Source organism: Lingula anatina, chromosome 1 (genome assembly GCF_051362555.1).
Source record: "Lingula anatina isolate TDL-2025a chromosome 1, LinAna3.0, whole genome shotgun sequence".
Taxonomy (NCBI): domain Eukaryota; kingdom Metazoa; phylum Brachiopoda; class Lingulata; order Lingulida; family Lingulidae; genus Lingula; species Lingula anatina.
In genome coordinates this window covers 57,973,223-57,988,251 of record NC_141767.1, presented here as the reverse complement: position 1 = coordinate 57,988,251, position 15,029 = coordinate 57,973,223, and the positions used below count along the sequence as shown (strand labels likewise).

General features: G+C 32.3%; 1 protein-coding gene across 3 annotated transcripts; it reads right to left on the bottom strand.

Annotated features, from left to right (window-relative positions):
* Positions 1-379: 379 nt before the first annotated feature.
* LOC106178067 (septin-2) lies at positions 380-14,757 on the bottom strand. Of its 3 annotated transcripts, none has more exons than XM_013561079.2 (13): positions 14,727-14,757; positions 14,581-14,591; positions 12,531-12,636; positions 9,262-9,348; positions 8,620-8,743; positions 7,893-8,027; positions 7,431-7,548; positions 7,051-7,152; positions 6,688-6,833; positions 6,364-6,453; positions 3,497-3,602; positions 2,896-3,032; positions 380-2,568 (listed from the first exon to the last, which is right to left on the bottom strand). In XM_013561079.2, the coding sequence occupies exons 1-12, from the start codon at positions 14,734-14,736 to the stop codon at positions 2,916-2,918; spliced, it is 1,152 nt and encodes a 383-aa protein (XP_013416533.1). In that variant the 5' UTR covers positions 14,737-14,757; the 3' UTR covers positions 380-2,568; positions 2,896-2,915. The 3 variants fall into 3 exon arrangements, with proteins under 3 accessions (XP_013416533.1, XP_013416532.1, XP_013416534.1); XM_013561078.2 differs by having other exon boundaries at positions 2,906-3,032; positions 14,727-14,755; XM_013561080.2 differs by having other exon boundaries at positions 2,906-3,032; positions 3,497-3,578; positions 14,727-14,755.
* Positions 14,758-15,029: the final 272 nt, after the last annotated feature.

Below are 15,029 nucleotides of genomic sequence, written 5' to 3'. Positions count from 1 at the left end.
GCTTTCAGATCCAATCTGTTTAGATCAATGAGAAAAACCCTCCATTGTTCTCTTTACAATTTCCTTGCGTGAATAAAAAACCCATTTACGTTGATTAGTCAGTGCCAGGTGAGACAAAATCAATATATGAAAATAAGAATAGGGTTAAAATATCAATTACCAAGTATATTTAATTTAATGATAAAGACCTGAAGAAATGTTATCCAAATATGAACTGAAGAAAAAAATCTTTATCCATTTTTCAGCACGCATTCTTGATAATCACCTGTTTGTGCAATAATATCTATTCCTGAATAATTATTTTGTAAAATGCAGTTTTGACGATTGAGGCATTATCAACGGAAGAAAAAGAAAACAATAATGGAAGAAAAAGAAAACAATAATTTCAAATTTTTATTGGACAAACCTCTATCTACTGTATAATAGTGTATAATACAACCTTGGCTGTTGAGTGTTGGAATAACTGGAACTGTAAAAGGCCATACATATTTTCACAAGCCCTATATAAAGGTATTTACGTATATCAGTTTGCAAAAAAGCACCAGCTTCGATAATTACTTTCATTGTCAACATTTTTTCTGTGCCATTATTAGGGAAGCCCAGTCCATACCCTAAACACTGCAAAATAATTGTCCAGGGATTTTGGAAATAAACATAAATGCCTAGAACCCTAGCACTGCATTAGTGCTCTTACTAAAATCGATTATGTTACAGAGATGAAAGGAATCTTTTTCCTGCAAAAGGATACACTTTCTTGTTGTGACCAAGTTATTTTGTTCTTAAGTGTTGTAAGTAGTACATTATTCTTCACCTTTGCCATTCTTTCTTAGACAACAGAATATTACCCTATAATAAAGGAAATAATTACAAACTGACATAGGCAATTTCATACAAAAGGGAAATATTTGGTGTCATGTTCTCACATAAATTCATGTGCAAACTTCAGTAATGAATGCAATGTTTCTTTTCTTTCTAACAAAAGAAGAACAAGAATCTCATGCGCATCATGAATGGACCCCTAAAACATTGTTTCATCACTAGAACATCAAATAAGATACCCTTGCCCATGTCTTTTTCAATCTCTATGGTCCACTAATCATAAAATCAGTACATCTTCTAGTCACTGGGATAACCACTGAAAGTAGTAATATCCTGACATGCAACATTTCATTTGACAAAACATCAGCATCTGTCTCCCCATTATTAACGATTATGTATCACACAATACACACAAAACACACTCTCTACTCTTCTGCTGATTAAACACATAAGGAATAACTAAATTATGTTACACACTGTACACACTGTTGACTTCATTGTTAGGTTTTCCTATTACAACAGTGTTTTCTGCCAGCTGTTCTGAGTGCCTCATCTACTATCATCAGCTATCACAAGCATGTTTGCCCCCTGTGCTTCCCATGGTGTTCTGATGTGCAAAACTGCATGGCTTTGATAGATCCATCCTCTATAGTCTTCAGTTTGCTATCAATATCAGCTTTCAAATATGTTGTATCAAATCCAGGATATGCTGGGAGGCCTTACGGTTCCATCTTCATAGAACTTTTCTTTCCTTTTTTTTAATCATTTCCCATCCCGAAATAAGCTGTCTCTCAAAATTAACCATTTTAGTAGTGTCACTAAAAATTAGTTCTTTAAAAAAACCAATCACATATCTTTAATCATCTTTCTAGATGAGCACCCTTTTACATGCTCAAAACTTCAGCTGTATGAATGGCAATCATAGTGATTAATAACAAAATCAATTTTTTGCAAAATATAGACTGTAAATTAATTTTTTCTCACAGGCATTGTTAAGGTGCCATTATCTTCAAGCATTTGCTCATTTTGTGAAATAAGTTTAAAGCATTCCTACTGTAATCTATTTACTTTAAGCTAACAATTGTAAAACACTTCTGCAAACATATGACTAGAACTAAAAGCTACTGAAATTCAAACCCCTGAAATTCTACAATAATGTATACAACTAATAATACTGTTGGAGTCTTTATGACCAATTCCAGTTTTGTGTTTTATCTTAGCTACAAAACTTGACAGTATTCAGTTTGACAGCATCTACATGTACAGATCAAGTCTGATTTACGGAATGCATGCTTAATGTGACATTTCTAGGGAAAACATAAATAAGCCTTAAACAAGGAACTTCCATTAATGAAAGTATTATATTCAACCAAAGAGACTTCATTTCAAGTTGGCTTCCTATAAATATTCAGATTCACACAGTGAGACCCAATTCAAAGTAAGGCTGGTCTGCAAGCTTACCTGTACAAAGTAAAAGTCACTATGGCATAATGTGTAATATGAGTGTCTTTCTCAAATCATGGTTCACATAAGTTTAATATGCAAAAAGAGATTGGTTCTGGCACCTACAAGCTTTTATGCAACATATTCAGCTTTGCAGATTAAATAAGTTGTACACTTGTGAAGGCAGAATTTTCTATTGAGTATTGTAAAAATCTGCTAGTTTAGAGTTAAACATTTGTTCTGAACAATTTTTTAGCCAGAAGACAAATAAACTAAAATGATTGTACAGTGTCCTCTTCTTGATCTCTGAAAAATGAAATGATTGACAAATATGCATCAAAGCTAAACAAAAAATGATATACATACTATAGTAGTTTTCTTTTAATTTCATCACCATAATTCCACGAGTATATTTTAAATTTGACATATATATACATCTGTACATTTAAATTTGGATATAACATACATTGAGTACATGTTCATGTATGCAATATAACTTATTGAACATAAGCAAATTGGGACCCAGGTTAAGTTTGTAAAATAACTTATCATCTACAGATCTTATATCAAACTCTACATCAAAGTTGACTGTAGTTATACAACTTAAAAGTTTAAAATATTATAATTTGATACCCTAGCTTACCCGGTTATCTCTAGACATTGTGTGACTTGACACCAGGCGCTGGTCTTCCATTTTGTGAAGGAGCAGCTCCCTTACCCCCTGCCATTTCTGCCTGCATTTTGGCAATCATCTCTTGCATGTGACGCAACTAGAAATAGCAGTGCTCTGAATTTTATTGAATACTCCAGAAAGGAAAAGTTATAGGCATATCTTAGGTGCAGAGGTAAAAGAAATAATAATATCCTTATACAGATACCTAATGATGCTTTATATGGCTTAAGAGATAGAATAAGCATTGTCTCAAATCTTACTTTGTTTTTGAAATAGCCTAATTGCATATCTACAAAAGAATGTTGCAATTATTTGCAAGGTAAAAATGTCAAGAATGCCAAGGGCTTTTCACCTGATTTAAATGTTGAAGAACTAATGTAGTTTGAAATTGCTGAAATTTTTGTTTTGAAATAGTTTTTTGGATTCAAAAAAGCAACTGAGCTGTAAGTCTTGCATTCTGCTGAAAAGTTGGAAATACTAGGCATAACAAGAAAAAACTCAATGTTTAACCTAAACTTCAGACCTAGAATCCAAATAACAAAATAACAAAATAACATATACCTCCATTTCCTTCTCCAGCAGCAGTCTTTCCTTCTCTGTCAACTTGTCCTCCTTGTCTCCACCACCACCACCACCCTCAGCTCTGCTGGTGCGGGAGGAGGTTTTACTGGAAATAGTTACATGACCGTCAGCATTTTATACACACTCAGGTTAAAAAGAAAGTAAAAAATAATAAGTCTTAACTTTAAAGTGGTGTCTAAGGTTTTAAAAATTGAATTAGGTAAAACAGAAATCATCAGCTCTTGTTCTTTGCAACTGGTTTTCCAACAAACCATGAAAACTGTTGGTTTTACAGGTAAGTTCTAACACTAGTAAATACTGTAACATGTGGTTAGACAAAAACTATAAGAACTTTTGCACTCAGATCTGCTTGTTTGTAAGTTTAATGTTATACTTTTTCTCAAATATGACTGCAAACCAGTGCATCTAATGGAAAAGTAGTTAATCAAAATTACCTAATGCATTACAAAAAATGAAAATTTATTGATTTAGTTTTGTACATTTTCAGGTATGTGATTGACTTTGGCAGGAAATGTATGAACCCCAACAGTCACAGGAGGAAAGGGGGGGGGGGGTAAAGCAGTGGGTTTTACACTAAAGTTCACACTTTATACTTTTTCAAATAATTCAGAACATACAGGACAATAATAAGCATCACAAGCAATCCATTTAAAAAGAAAATGCATACATAGTTCAGGAAAAGTTTTGTTTTTGGAAATAATTAAAAAGCTGAAAATATGAAGGAGGATGGGAGGGGGATGAATGAGGAAAGGGAAAAACAATGTTTCCTTTAGGTATTTTTTCATAAGCTGAATATCTTGTAACATTTCAAGTTATTTGCCCTCCCAAAATTCTTTTTTTTTTAAAGAAATAAACTGATTGAAACTATATTTCATATACACCCCAAAACAACCAGCACCTCTTCATGCAACCAGGGGTAAGAAGTACATAAATGAATCAGTGATGAATTAAATTAACCACTCAATTTGCACAAGGGAAGCCTATCATCCCAAGAGCCACTCCAGGTATTGTTAGGGAATTATTGGATAAGTAAAAACTTATTATTATGAAGTGGAACTTAAATATTCAGTACAAATTCAGTTACACACATATTCAGGGTCACAAAATATACTACTCATATGTTAAAAATTGACCAAGTTGAAAAATCACACCATTAAATATGTTAGAAAACTAAATATAGTGATACTGACATACAGCTTATTTTTTACATCCAGACACAGGAACCAACATTCACCCTTTTTATAAAAGAATGTTATTCTAATTGTTAAATAATTCACAGAAAGAACATAACAGAACTTTGTATATTTGAAATGTAAAAAAAGATGTTGTCTATCACATATAGAGAAACATGTAAATTTAATTCTAAAGGGAAAACACTACATTGGTCCTTACCAATTAAGGTGAAATTGGGTCGCATAAAGAAAAAGAAAAAAGGTGGAACAAATCATTAGCTTATGTAAACAATAACAGATTCTGTACTTTTATATAGCAAACATGCCACTTTCAAGCTATATGACTCAAGCTTAGACTTAAAAAAAGACAAATACTTGTTTTCAATCAAAAAGCAAACAAAATAGCTTAAAACAAGAGGATAAGGAAGAGCTTAGACGCAATATAAATACAGCGCATAAACATACAAATATAGCCCTGTAGAGATCAGTGCCACATATACACAGGCATTTTAGCCTTTGCAGTCCTCTGATGCACTGACATGCTTTGGATAAAAACTTGCGTAATTCAGAAGTCAACTCCAATCAATGACTGATAAGCAAAACAATCTTCAGTTTTCATTTTGTAAACACAAGCATCATTAATACCAAGAGACCAAATTTGCATCTGCATATATATCAAAAGTTTTTAGGCATAACAGCATATTGAACAAAATAGCGTCCAGAACCATTAACATATTCAGCACAATATACGGCCACTGCACTGATGCAGCATTGCACCATATTATACATGTCAACAATGCTACTTTTGTCCAAATGTAAAATATAATATATATTTACACATTTTGCAACATCCTTCACAATACAAAGCAACACACTTCCCATCATGCACCACTCAGAAATTACCAGTCAGAAATATTGAAAAGGGACTGTATATCACAAAAGGATTCATTACTCTTACCTGCTGTGGTATTAATATTCTCTGATATACAATGTCAAACTAAAACAAGCAGTTTAATTTTTTGATGCATTTGGTATGTTCTTGATTATTTTTGGTATCTATGAATCACCCCAAACAACTCATGCACCACAGAAATAACTGAACAGATATATATGATAACAATAAGCACTTCAAAATTGATTTTGTCTAATCCACTAACACCACTTCAAATAACCACAACACTATTTGATTAAATAGCAGGTACAGGCCAAACTGTATACTTAATCTGCATTAAGCACAACACTTAAATTTTACTGTTATTATTAAGGTGTATGAATGCTACATGTGTTAAACCATTTTGGGTTGATTTAAAAATCACTCAATATGAGGGAAAGAGTTGCACCGCAACATAAAACACTTAAAAATCAACGGCAATTTTTGCAGTTTGACTTAATTTATGTGCTGAAAAGAAATCTGTTTATTTTAGACAATTAAAAAGCTATTTTAAAACTCATGTAACACTCATGTTTTTAAATAAATATTGTAATCATCACAGCATAAAAATAAATCAAACACAAACTAATCCCATTTAACTTACTCTTAAAAAAATTAATAAGAGAATAACCAAGTTTTGCTTAACAAAATATAACTGTTATTTCAATTTTTTAAGCTATATGCATTTAAATATGTTACATTTAAGATCTTCCACTTAAACCAGTACCACAAACACCACCCACCTAGTCCTCTTGGATGTTGCCAGTTTCTCAGATCTGAAGTTTTCGTAATGGATTTCTTGTGTGACCTCTTGAAGATCTTGCATATGAGCACTTGAAAAGACAAAAATTTTACACCTTACATCTTTTTCGGGGCTTAACAGGAAAATAACTGTTGAGAAACAACCAGTAGTATGAAGTATTACTGTTAACATAACCAAACATCTAAATTCAAATACACATCTTATGACAATTACCTAACCCAAACATTTACACCAGAAACACCTGAATCCATTTGTAATCAACTTTTGAAAATTACCATTTTGCGTTCATTTTTTCACTACTCACATGAGCATGGTCCTTAGCTTGATAAAATCACAGTGTTCAGGATTTTCCACTTCCACCACTCCCCATGGATACATGCGACCTCTGACTTTGCGACCTTTCACCTCAATTATGGAGTTGGACCCTACTACAGCAAAAGGTACCGCTGCCTGATGTGCAAAGAGAAAAATATAATGAATGGCACATACAGATTCAAGATCAAATTGTTTCTGAAGGTTTCACACAGTAACAAATTAAGTTGAAAATAGAGAAAATCAAGAGAAAAATGTAAACTACATGATGAAGGCATTATCAAGAGAGAAAAGATTCAAAACAAAATTAAAATGATTTAGGTATAACTAGCCATGAAACTCAGGAGAAAATCACCTTCAGCTGTCTGCACTGTTCCTTGTATTCTTCATCTTCATCATCATCACAATCAGGAAGTGGGTATATTTTGATCCCATGTTTTGCTATCTCTTCCATTATCTGGCATCAATAAAAAAGCACTTGTTCATGGGTTTATTTTGTTCCATACTTTAACAAAAGCACTTTAATACAAATTACTCTCTTTCCACAATAAACTTCTGAATTTAGTATCTTAGAAATGTGTATAATTTTTTCAAAATATGTAATATATTGTATGAAAGTAACAAAAGAGATATATTTCAAATAAATATATGCAAGTGAATTTATCCTCTCAGTATCTTAACTACAGTTAAGCCCTTCACTTATATTTGGATTATTCTGTTGTCGGCAATTTCTACCTTGGACTTGAGTTTGAACACCTCCTCCCTTGTTAGGGTGTCTGCCTTAGCAATGACTGGCACGATGTTCACCTTGTGGTGGATAGCTTTCATGAACACAATGTCCAGAGGTTTTAATCTGAACATGAAAAGTGAATTATATTTATATGCAATGGGTCCAATTTTACTTTTTACACTATCACCATTTCTGTTCTTCATTCATTCTTTATCTTTTAAAATACCAGAAAGAATTTTGCAAAGAGCTGTCAGATGGTATCATTGGTAATTCCCCAGATGTAATAAATAACACATACCACTGAGTATTTACTTACAAGCAATACATTTGAAATATGTGAAATGGTCAGAACTTAATTTTTCCACTATTTGCCAAAAATAGGCTAAAACTGATGCATTATGTATAAAATAATGCAAAATGATAAAATGATAAAGCAAATCTAAATACAAGTGCTCACAAAATCTTACCCATGTCCTGCAGGGTTAATGAAGTAAAAACAACTATGAACTCTGTTGTCCACAATATTTCTCCTATTGAGTCCCATTTCATCTTGGAGGTATCTTTCGAACTGTGAATCTATATATGCTATGACTTGTTTATAACTGGAAATAAAATAGGTTATATAAAATAGTTGTGGAATGCATTTGAATGATATATATATATATACATAGAATATGTCCAAGGATTTATCTTAAAGAATTATAGATGTATTCACAAAATAGAATTTACCTTTGATTTAGATTTTATGTCACACACTTTTTCTAAGCTGGTTTAAAATTTCGAGAAAAAGGTGACAAACACAGATTTTTACATCATAACTAAAACATTTTAAGGTATACTATATAAATCTGAAAATATCCCAAAATCATATTTTTTATGACTACATATCCTATAAAGTTACTTATCTTTCCCAATTCAGATCTTGAAAATAAAACCCCTTCAATAAAAGTATTTTGATGTTTCCTTTAGACACAGGAAGGCATATAGAACTAGATTAATTAATCAAAATGGTATAAACATCAAATCCAAATGCAGAGATGGGCCATGCAATGATTTTTCAGTTGTAGAAATTCACTTTTTTCCATTGAAAATTTGACTTGGTGAAAAAAAAAAAAAAACCCGATAGGATACCTTAAAGGCATCCCAAATGAGTTTCTAACATATGGTGAAGTTGACACTAGGGAAATATCTTACCAATCTTCACAGTTCAGAGCATCCCCAAACCCTGGTGTGTCCACTACAGTCAGTCTGAGCTTCACACCCCGCTCCTCTATCTCTACTGTGGAAGCATCAATTTTCACAGTCTGCTTGATTTTCTCTGAGGAAAAGAAATCAATAGTGCATTTTCATGAAAAGAAGCAATTCTGTGCATTGGTTGCAACTTTATTATCAACTCAAAGTGTAACATTTGTATTTGTTATATAACTGCACATGAAAATATGTATTTCATTTACTTCTTATGAAAAAGATACACAGTCAAATTTGACACATTTTAATGTTTAAAATGATTATTAACCCGAGAACAAATATTGACCATCATATTATTTGCTATCAAGACAGAAATAAATCTATCAACATTGCCTGACAATTATTACCTCCACCAAGGAGGTTGAGTTTTTTGCCACTGTTGGTTTGATAGTTAATAGCCCAACTTGAAAAGTTAACGATGAATTTTGATAAAATTTTCAGGATAGGTCAGAAATGGGGTAACTTAGAACCAGTTATATTTTGGTGATGGCCCATTTATTTATTTATTTGTTGACAGTTTAATAAGGAAAATTGAGCTACCCTGACAAATGTCTAGACTAACTAGTTTCATATATGTATAATACTCACCTGCAGCCCCAGGTACATGTCTCTCTGGGTAAAGGTCTGTCAGGAATAGGCTGTTTACAAGGGTTGATTTACCTAGACCAGATTCTCCTGTAAACAAACAAACAAACAAAAAAATAAATAAATAAATAAATAAAATAAAATAAATAAAAAAAATAAATAAATAAAATAAAATAAATAAATAAATAACAATCAAACAAAAAGTATCAATATTATGCATCCTTATTTTTAATTTTGGCTTGACCTCTGCAACTGGAAGGCAAATCAAATTCTAACTTCATCAGTATAAAGTTCATATTTTTTGGATAATTCTGTTACTCTAATTCGAATTGATACCAACTGTATTTTTTTTTTTCACTGTAATGACACCCTTTGCTAAAATGTTAAGCAATTTAAATTTTATGCTTATATTTAAAATATATATGAAAAGTTTAAGTTGTGAAGGACTGTTTCTATTACTAGTAAAATCCATAATAGACAGACAGAAAACAGGGACTGGAAAAAGCAGTCTAGACATCCTGTACAGTGTGGTGTCAATATTACTGCTGGTGAGATTCTAACACAAACCACACACAGCATTAGGATCAGATAGCAATCAAGTATTTCAGATACCATGTCAAAAGTCATTTGGACCACCTTCCAAGATCATATAATCCAGGTACTATTTCTCACATGATCTCATATACATTTCTTTGAAATGTACTTACTATCCATAAAAATAAACAAGATGCAGGTCTATGTGAAAATACTATATCATATGCATACGTCATGACCAACCAATATTATTTTGACATATAGCACTACTGTTCCAACAAAGCCTCGGTTTTCATGACAAGATGGCCATATTTCTTAGCAATCATTTACAGAATCTAAGTTGACAAAGTCTCCTAAGATCAAAGAAGAGGCTCGGTTGGACCCAAAAATTAAATTAAAAAAAAAAAAAAAAAAAAAAAAAAAAAAAAAAAAAAGAAAAGAAAAAGAGTGAATAAAGTTAAAAAGCATCCATCTGAAGGTCAAACAAGGTTATATGTAAACACCTTTGTTTTTCTTCTACAACTGATATGTACCACAGAAAATAAATAATAAAGAAAAAAATCTAAGCAAAAAAGTTCTCTTAATAACCAAATTTAATGTCGACAAATATACAAATCTCAGATAATTGACCTTTTTCCCACAATGATATGTTTATTTCTCAAGTCTGAGGGGAAAAAAACAAGTTTGTCTTGTAATATCAGACCCATACAGTACACAGCCAATTAACTGTCCCCATATGTCTGAGACTGATATAAAACAGTGAGGAATGCCAAACAAAGCCTGCCACTTCCAGGTCACCCGTCAATATCACATGTGGTTAGACTGATAACATTAACATAATTTTTGTCTGATGTTAAACTCGGATGCTTATTAAGACAAAGGAAGGGGACAAACAGGCCACAGGAATAAATGTAGTCATAGAAAATATTCTTTTTATGGCTAAAATCCCTAACAACTTTTAAACATTTCATGTTTTTTCGCACTGAGCAAAGTTTTTATTACTTATTCAACTGATTGGGATATCCCTGTAAGATAAGTACACGTTTGATTAAAATATATAGATTTTCCTTGTGAACATTCCTACAAAAGATACTATGAAGTATAATTAACTGAATCAAATGCAATTAATCCAATTTGTTTTCCATTTAACATCTCGTTGCATTAAAATCATCATCAATCACTTCAACTTAGCAAGTAGAAAGATTTATACTAATTGACCTAATTATAATCATTAAATGATTATGATTTATTGATTTAAAATGCTTCATGCCACCCATCTGATAAATGACAAGACATGACTAAACAGAAAAAAATGTGTCTATTAATGACTCAAATCTGCTTTGAGGTTTAGAAATTTTCCTTCAAGTCCTTATAGAAGCATGCATTTGCTAACATTTTTTCTAAAACAAACAGTGAACAAGATGAGCGAGAGGAAAAAAAATCACCCTAGTACCTTAATCCATATCCAAAGATATTTATATATAAAAATTTAGTGCAAGCCTTTGTAGAAGTTTTTTTTACGTTCTAATTGCAATAAATGAAGTCTGGTGTAAACAATGACATTTGCATTAAAGTAAATTGGAGATCAATTTGAAATTTTAACATCTTCACAGTCAAGTTGACATAATGCTCCACCCCCCCCCCCCCATAAAATTCAAAACATGAGTTAACTTTTTTTCTTTTGATTATTACTGTAAAAACATTAAGAATAATTGTGAAAGGCTCCAGTTGAGTTTTTCAAAGTAATTCTCGGTGGCCCTAACTGCTTAAAGCAGAGGGTAAATAATCTAATTTTTTAATACAATGAGAAATCGTAGAAGAATCTGTGTTCTGTGAATAATTCAATGCACAACTGATTCCACATGTAAATGGGAGACCTAAGTTATGTGATGGTCATACATCGCTTACCATAACAAGTATGATATAACACCTTTTACACACAATCCTCTAATAAAAAGGCTACTATTTATAGGATATGACCAAGATCTCTATCTTAAGTATGAAAGGGCTGCTTTAAGAATGCGAATAAATACTGTTGCTACTTGCATCTATATCTTCTCACTTCATCTTCTATCAAAATCTACTGGTATGTTTGCAGATAATATTGCTCTTTTTAAATAAATCCATTCTAACAACAAACTACATTACATGAAACAACAAAAGAACCCATTCATTGTAACGAGCACAGTATATGTCAACAGTAAATGCTGTCCCCAACTGACAACAAGATTGGTTTATTGTGTAACCGCATCACAAGAAATAGCAATCATCAGCTTTTGTCCCCTTTTTTCTGGATCTTGGACAACAATAGTTAATGATTTCATAGGGTTGAGGCCTTCTCAATAATTGTAAGAGCTTGCTAACTGCACCCAGATCATGTTACAGTGATAGGTCATCTTTTGCCAAAGGAGGGTTAAGGTAATAGTACACACCTGCCTCCCAAACACAAAATTTTATTTAATAAATGTCTGTATTTTTGCTGGCTTATTTCTTTGTGTTAAAATACAATTGGTACACGAGTCAAATTGTGCAACATAGTTCTTATGCACACTTTTAATAAATCAATACCACTTTTAAAAAACCAATACAAGTGTGAATCCACATCAAGTAGTTACATAGTAGACTACAGGTAATGAATACTTGCTTGTAAATAAAATTCAGAGAAGTTCTACTTTTAAATATATTTTTACAAATACAAGTGCACCAAAATTCAATAACATAATAACCTGGCTACTCACCTACTACCATGAGTGTAAACTCAAAACCCTTCTTCACAGACTTTCTGTGAACTTGATTGGGGAGGTTGGCAAATCCCACATAGCCTGGCTGCTCTGGGTTAACAAACTGAAACCACAAAAACATCACTTTCACAGTGGGAACTTTGAATTTTCTAAGAATTAAACCCCTCATAAACAACATTAACTAAGTTAATAACTAGCCATTGGAACAATAACTATATATTTTCCTTCCTTTTAAGTTTCTTTATATTGTTAAGGTTATGCATCCCAGTAATTGTTCACTTTGAAACAGGAATGCAAACTTATATTTCTATATATATATATATATCCTCATCTCCAACATATACAAGGAAGTTATGAGCCACCAAAATCACTGTGGCAAATAAATTATTGAAACATAATTTGAGTTTCTACTCTCAGTCATCTCAGTACTAGTACACAGTGACTATAGTCTGACTGAGACACTAATTATATGAAACTACTCTCCATGCAACACAAATGTATGATTAATTCTGGACATGAAAGTATGCCAGATGTCAACATTGTTGAGTTATATAACACCACTCATCACTATATTTACTCTTGGATGAAGAATCTTTACTGTAAGCCAAATAGCAGGGTTATTTCCCCCAATCAAAAATTAGAACTAATCCTATGCTATATTTGGCAAAAAAAAAAAAAGTACAACATTTTATAATATCCTTAGCCAAATTAGAATAACATTAGACTTTTTGGATAAAACTTACAGCTATTTTCTTAGTAAGAGTCAAGATGGCCAACAGCAGACATTAAAGAAATCCAAAATAAATGTTTGCTTTTCTAGATATAATTAATGGATAGATAATAATATCTGAGCCAATGTCTATACTTATCTTAATAAATTTGGTTTACAGTCGGCATTAATTTGCATTTATATGAGGATAACCATTTTTGTGCCAATGCCCATCTTGACCATCCTAGGAGGATCATTAGCCAACAAAATCATGGTACATAGTGTATTTCTGCTCAGGCTCAAGTTTGAACAGATCATTCATCAGATGTAATACTTTATTTTCAATAATCTCACGACCTATATCTCCATGCTTTTATTGGCAGGTAGTGAAAAAAAAAAAAAAAACTCGAGTCCTGCAACTTGCATCATACCATAAAGCAATATTTAGCCTAGATAATCACGAGCTTAATCTATATCTACACAATTGGCAGAGTATTATACAGAAATATTACAGATTTGATGTCTGAAAACATCTCAGATGGATCATCTTCAATAACTTCAAAACTTATTATATCAATGTAAATTTAAGTAGCAAACATCACAGTTTATTCTTCAGTTGAAGACCTAGGGTTGGGAGTGATGTTACTTCATCATCCTGAATGTTAAGTTTCTGACAACACTTAATAAAAATGTCTATCCAAACTAGCCTCATACAGAGTTTTAAAAACTTTCACATTAGTTTCCCATGGCCATGCAGGATATTGTCAGGGGTGAGAAACAGCCATTGTTCTCGTTAGAGACTCAGAGGCTAACCAGAGTATGTAAGCACAGACAGAAAACCATGAATTTTGGGAACGTTACAAATGAAACCACTGGTAGTACTAGTAGATATCAATTTGTAGTCTTGAACAAGCACTTCGATGACGAATGACCAGTTGTCAAAAAACAAAAGACCCAGGTGTGGTAGATCTACTACTGTTCATGTGTGCTGCGAAGTTTAAGCCCTAGTTGCCCCTGAATTTAAATATTATTTTTTCTGCTTGAAGTAATTCTTTTTTAGGCAGACCCCAACTAGCTGCCACATCAGGCAATGACACATTGACACATTGTTAATAACCGAAACCGATTCTGACGTGATTAGCCGATGGATGAATAACAACCCGGAAGTTAACCTCCGTTTTTGTCTCAATGTATGCATATTAAAGGACAGATTAAATGTGGAATCTTTTTGGACACGTATGGACTGAACAAATCAAAAGCAGCTGAACAGGAAATTGTTTTTGGCCCCCGGCTGGCGGACACTCCCTGGTGTCTAATGTAAACATAATGATCACTTACCTGCCTAGCGTCTGGAAGGTAGAGAATGGTGCGGAAAAAGAAAAAATAAATATATTAGTAAATTAGAAAAATCTTTGCATAAACTAAATAGAATTTGATTGTAAAATTACGATTAATTTGAACAACGGATTTTCAAAGCTTCAGACCTGCCGCCATCTTGAAATTGAAAGTGTTAAAAGGGAGAAAGCTAGGTACCGACTATACTGTCAACCCGTTGTTCCGCTTTTAGCATCGGCCACTGGCCAGGCTACATTTATGATCTTCTGAATACTAAATTAATATTCATATCTAAAAATTGAACCCAAAGATATTTATCTAATAAGATTTTAACTTTTATTAATTTTCTTTTGAAACTTTCTTTCATCAGAAATCAAAATACAAAAGGAATTACAATTGCATCTTTGATTACAACATCAGTGCTTCAAAATTATTAAGGCATACAATGTGAG

Bases quoted from the DNA above. Each gene is read 5' to 3' on its own strand.
- LOC106178067 (XM_013561079.2), bottom strand. The intron at 9,349-12,530 runs GTGAGTAGCCAG...GTTTGTTTACAG, and splicing joins GTTTACACTCATGGTAGTAG to GAGAATCTGGTCTAGGTAAA. The intron at 7,153-7,430 runs GTAGAAATTGCC...TATTGATGCCAG, and splicing joins TGTTCAAACTCAAGTCCAAG to ATAATGGAAGAGATAGCAAA.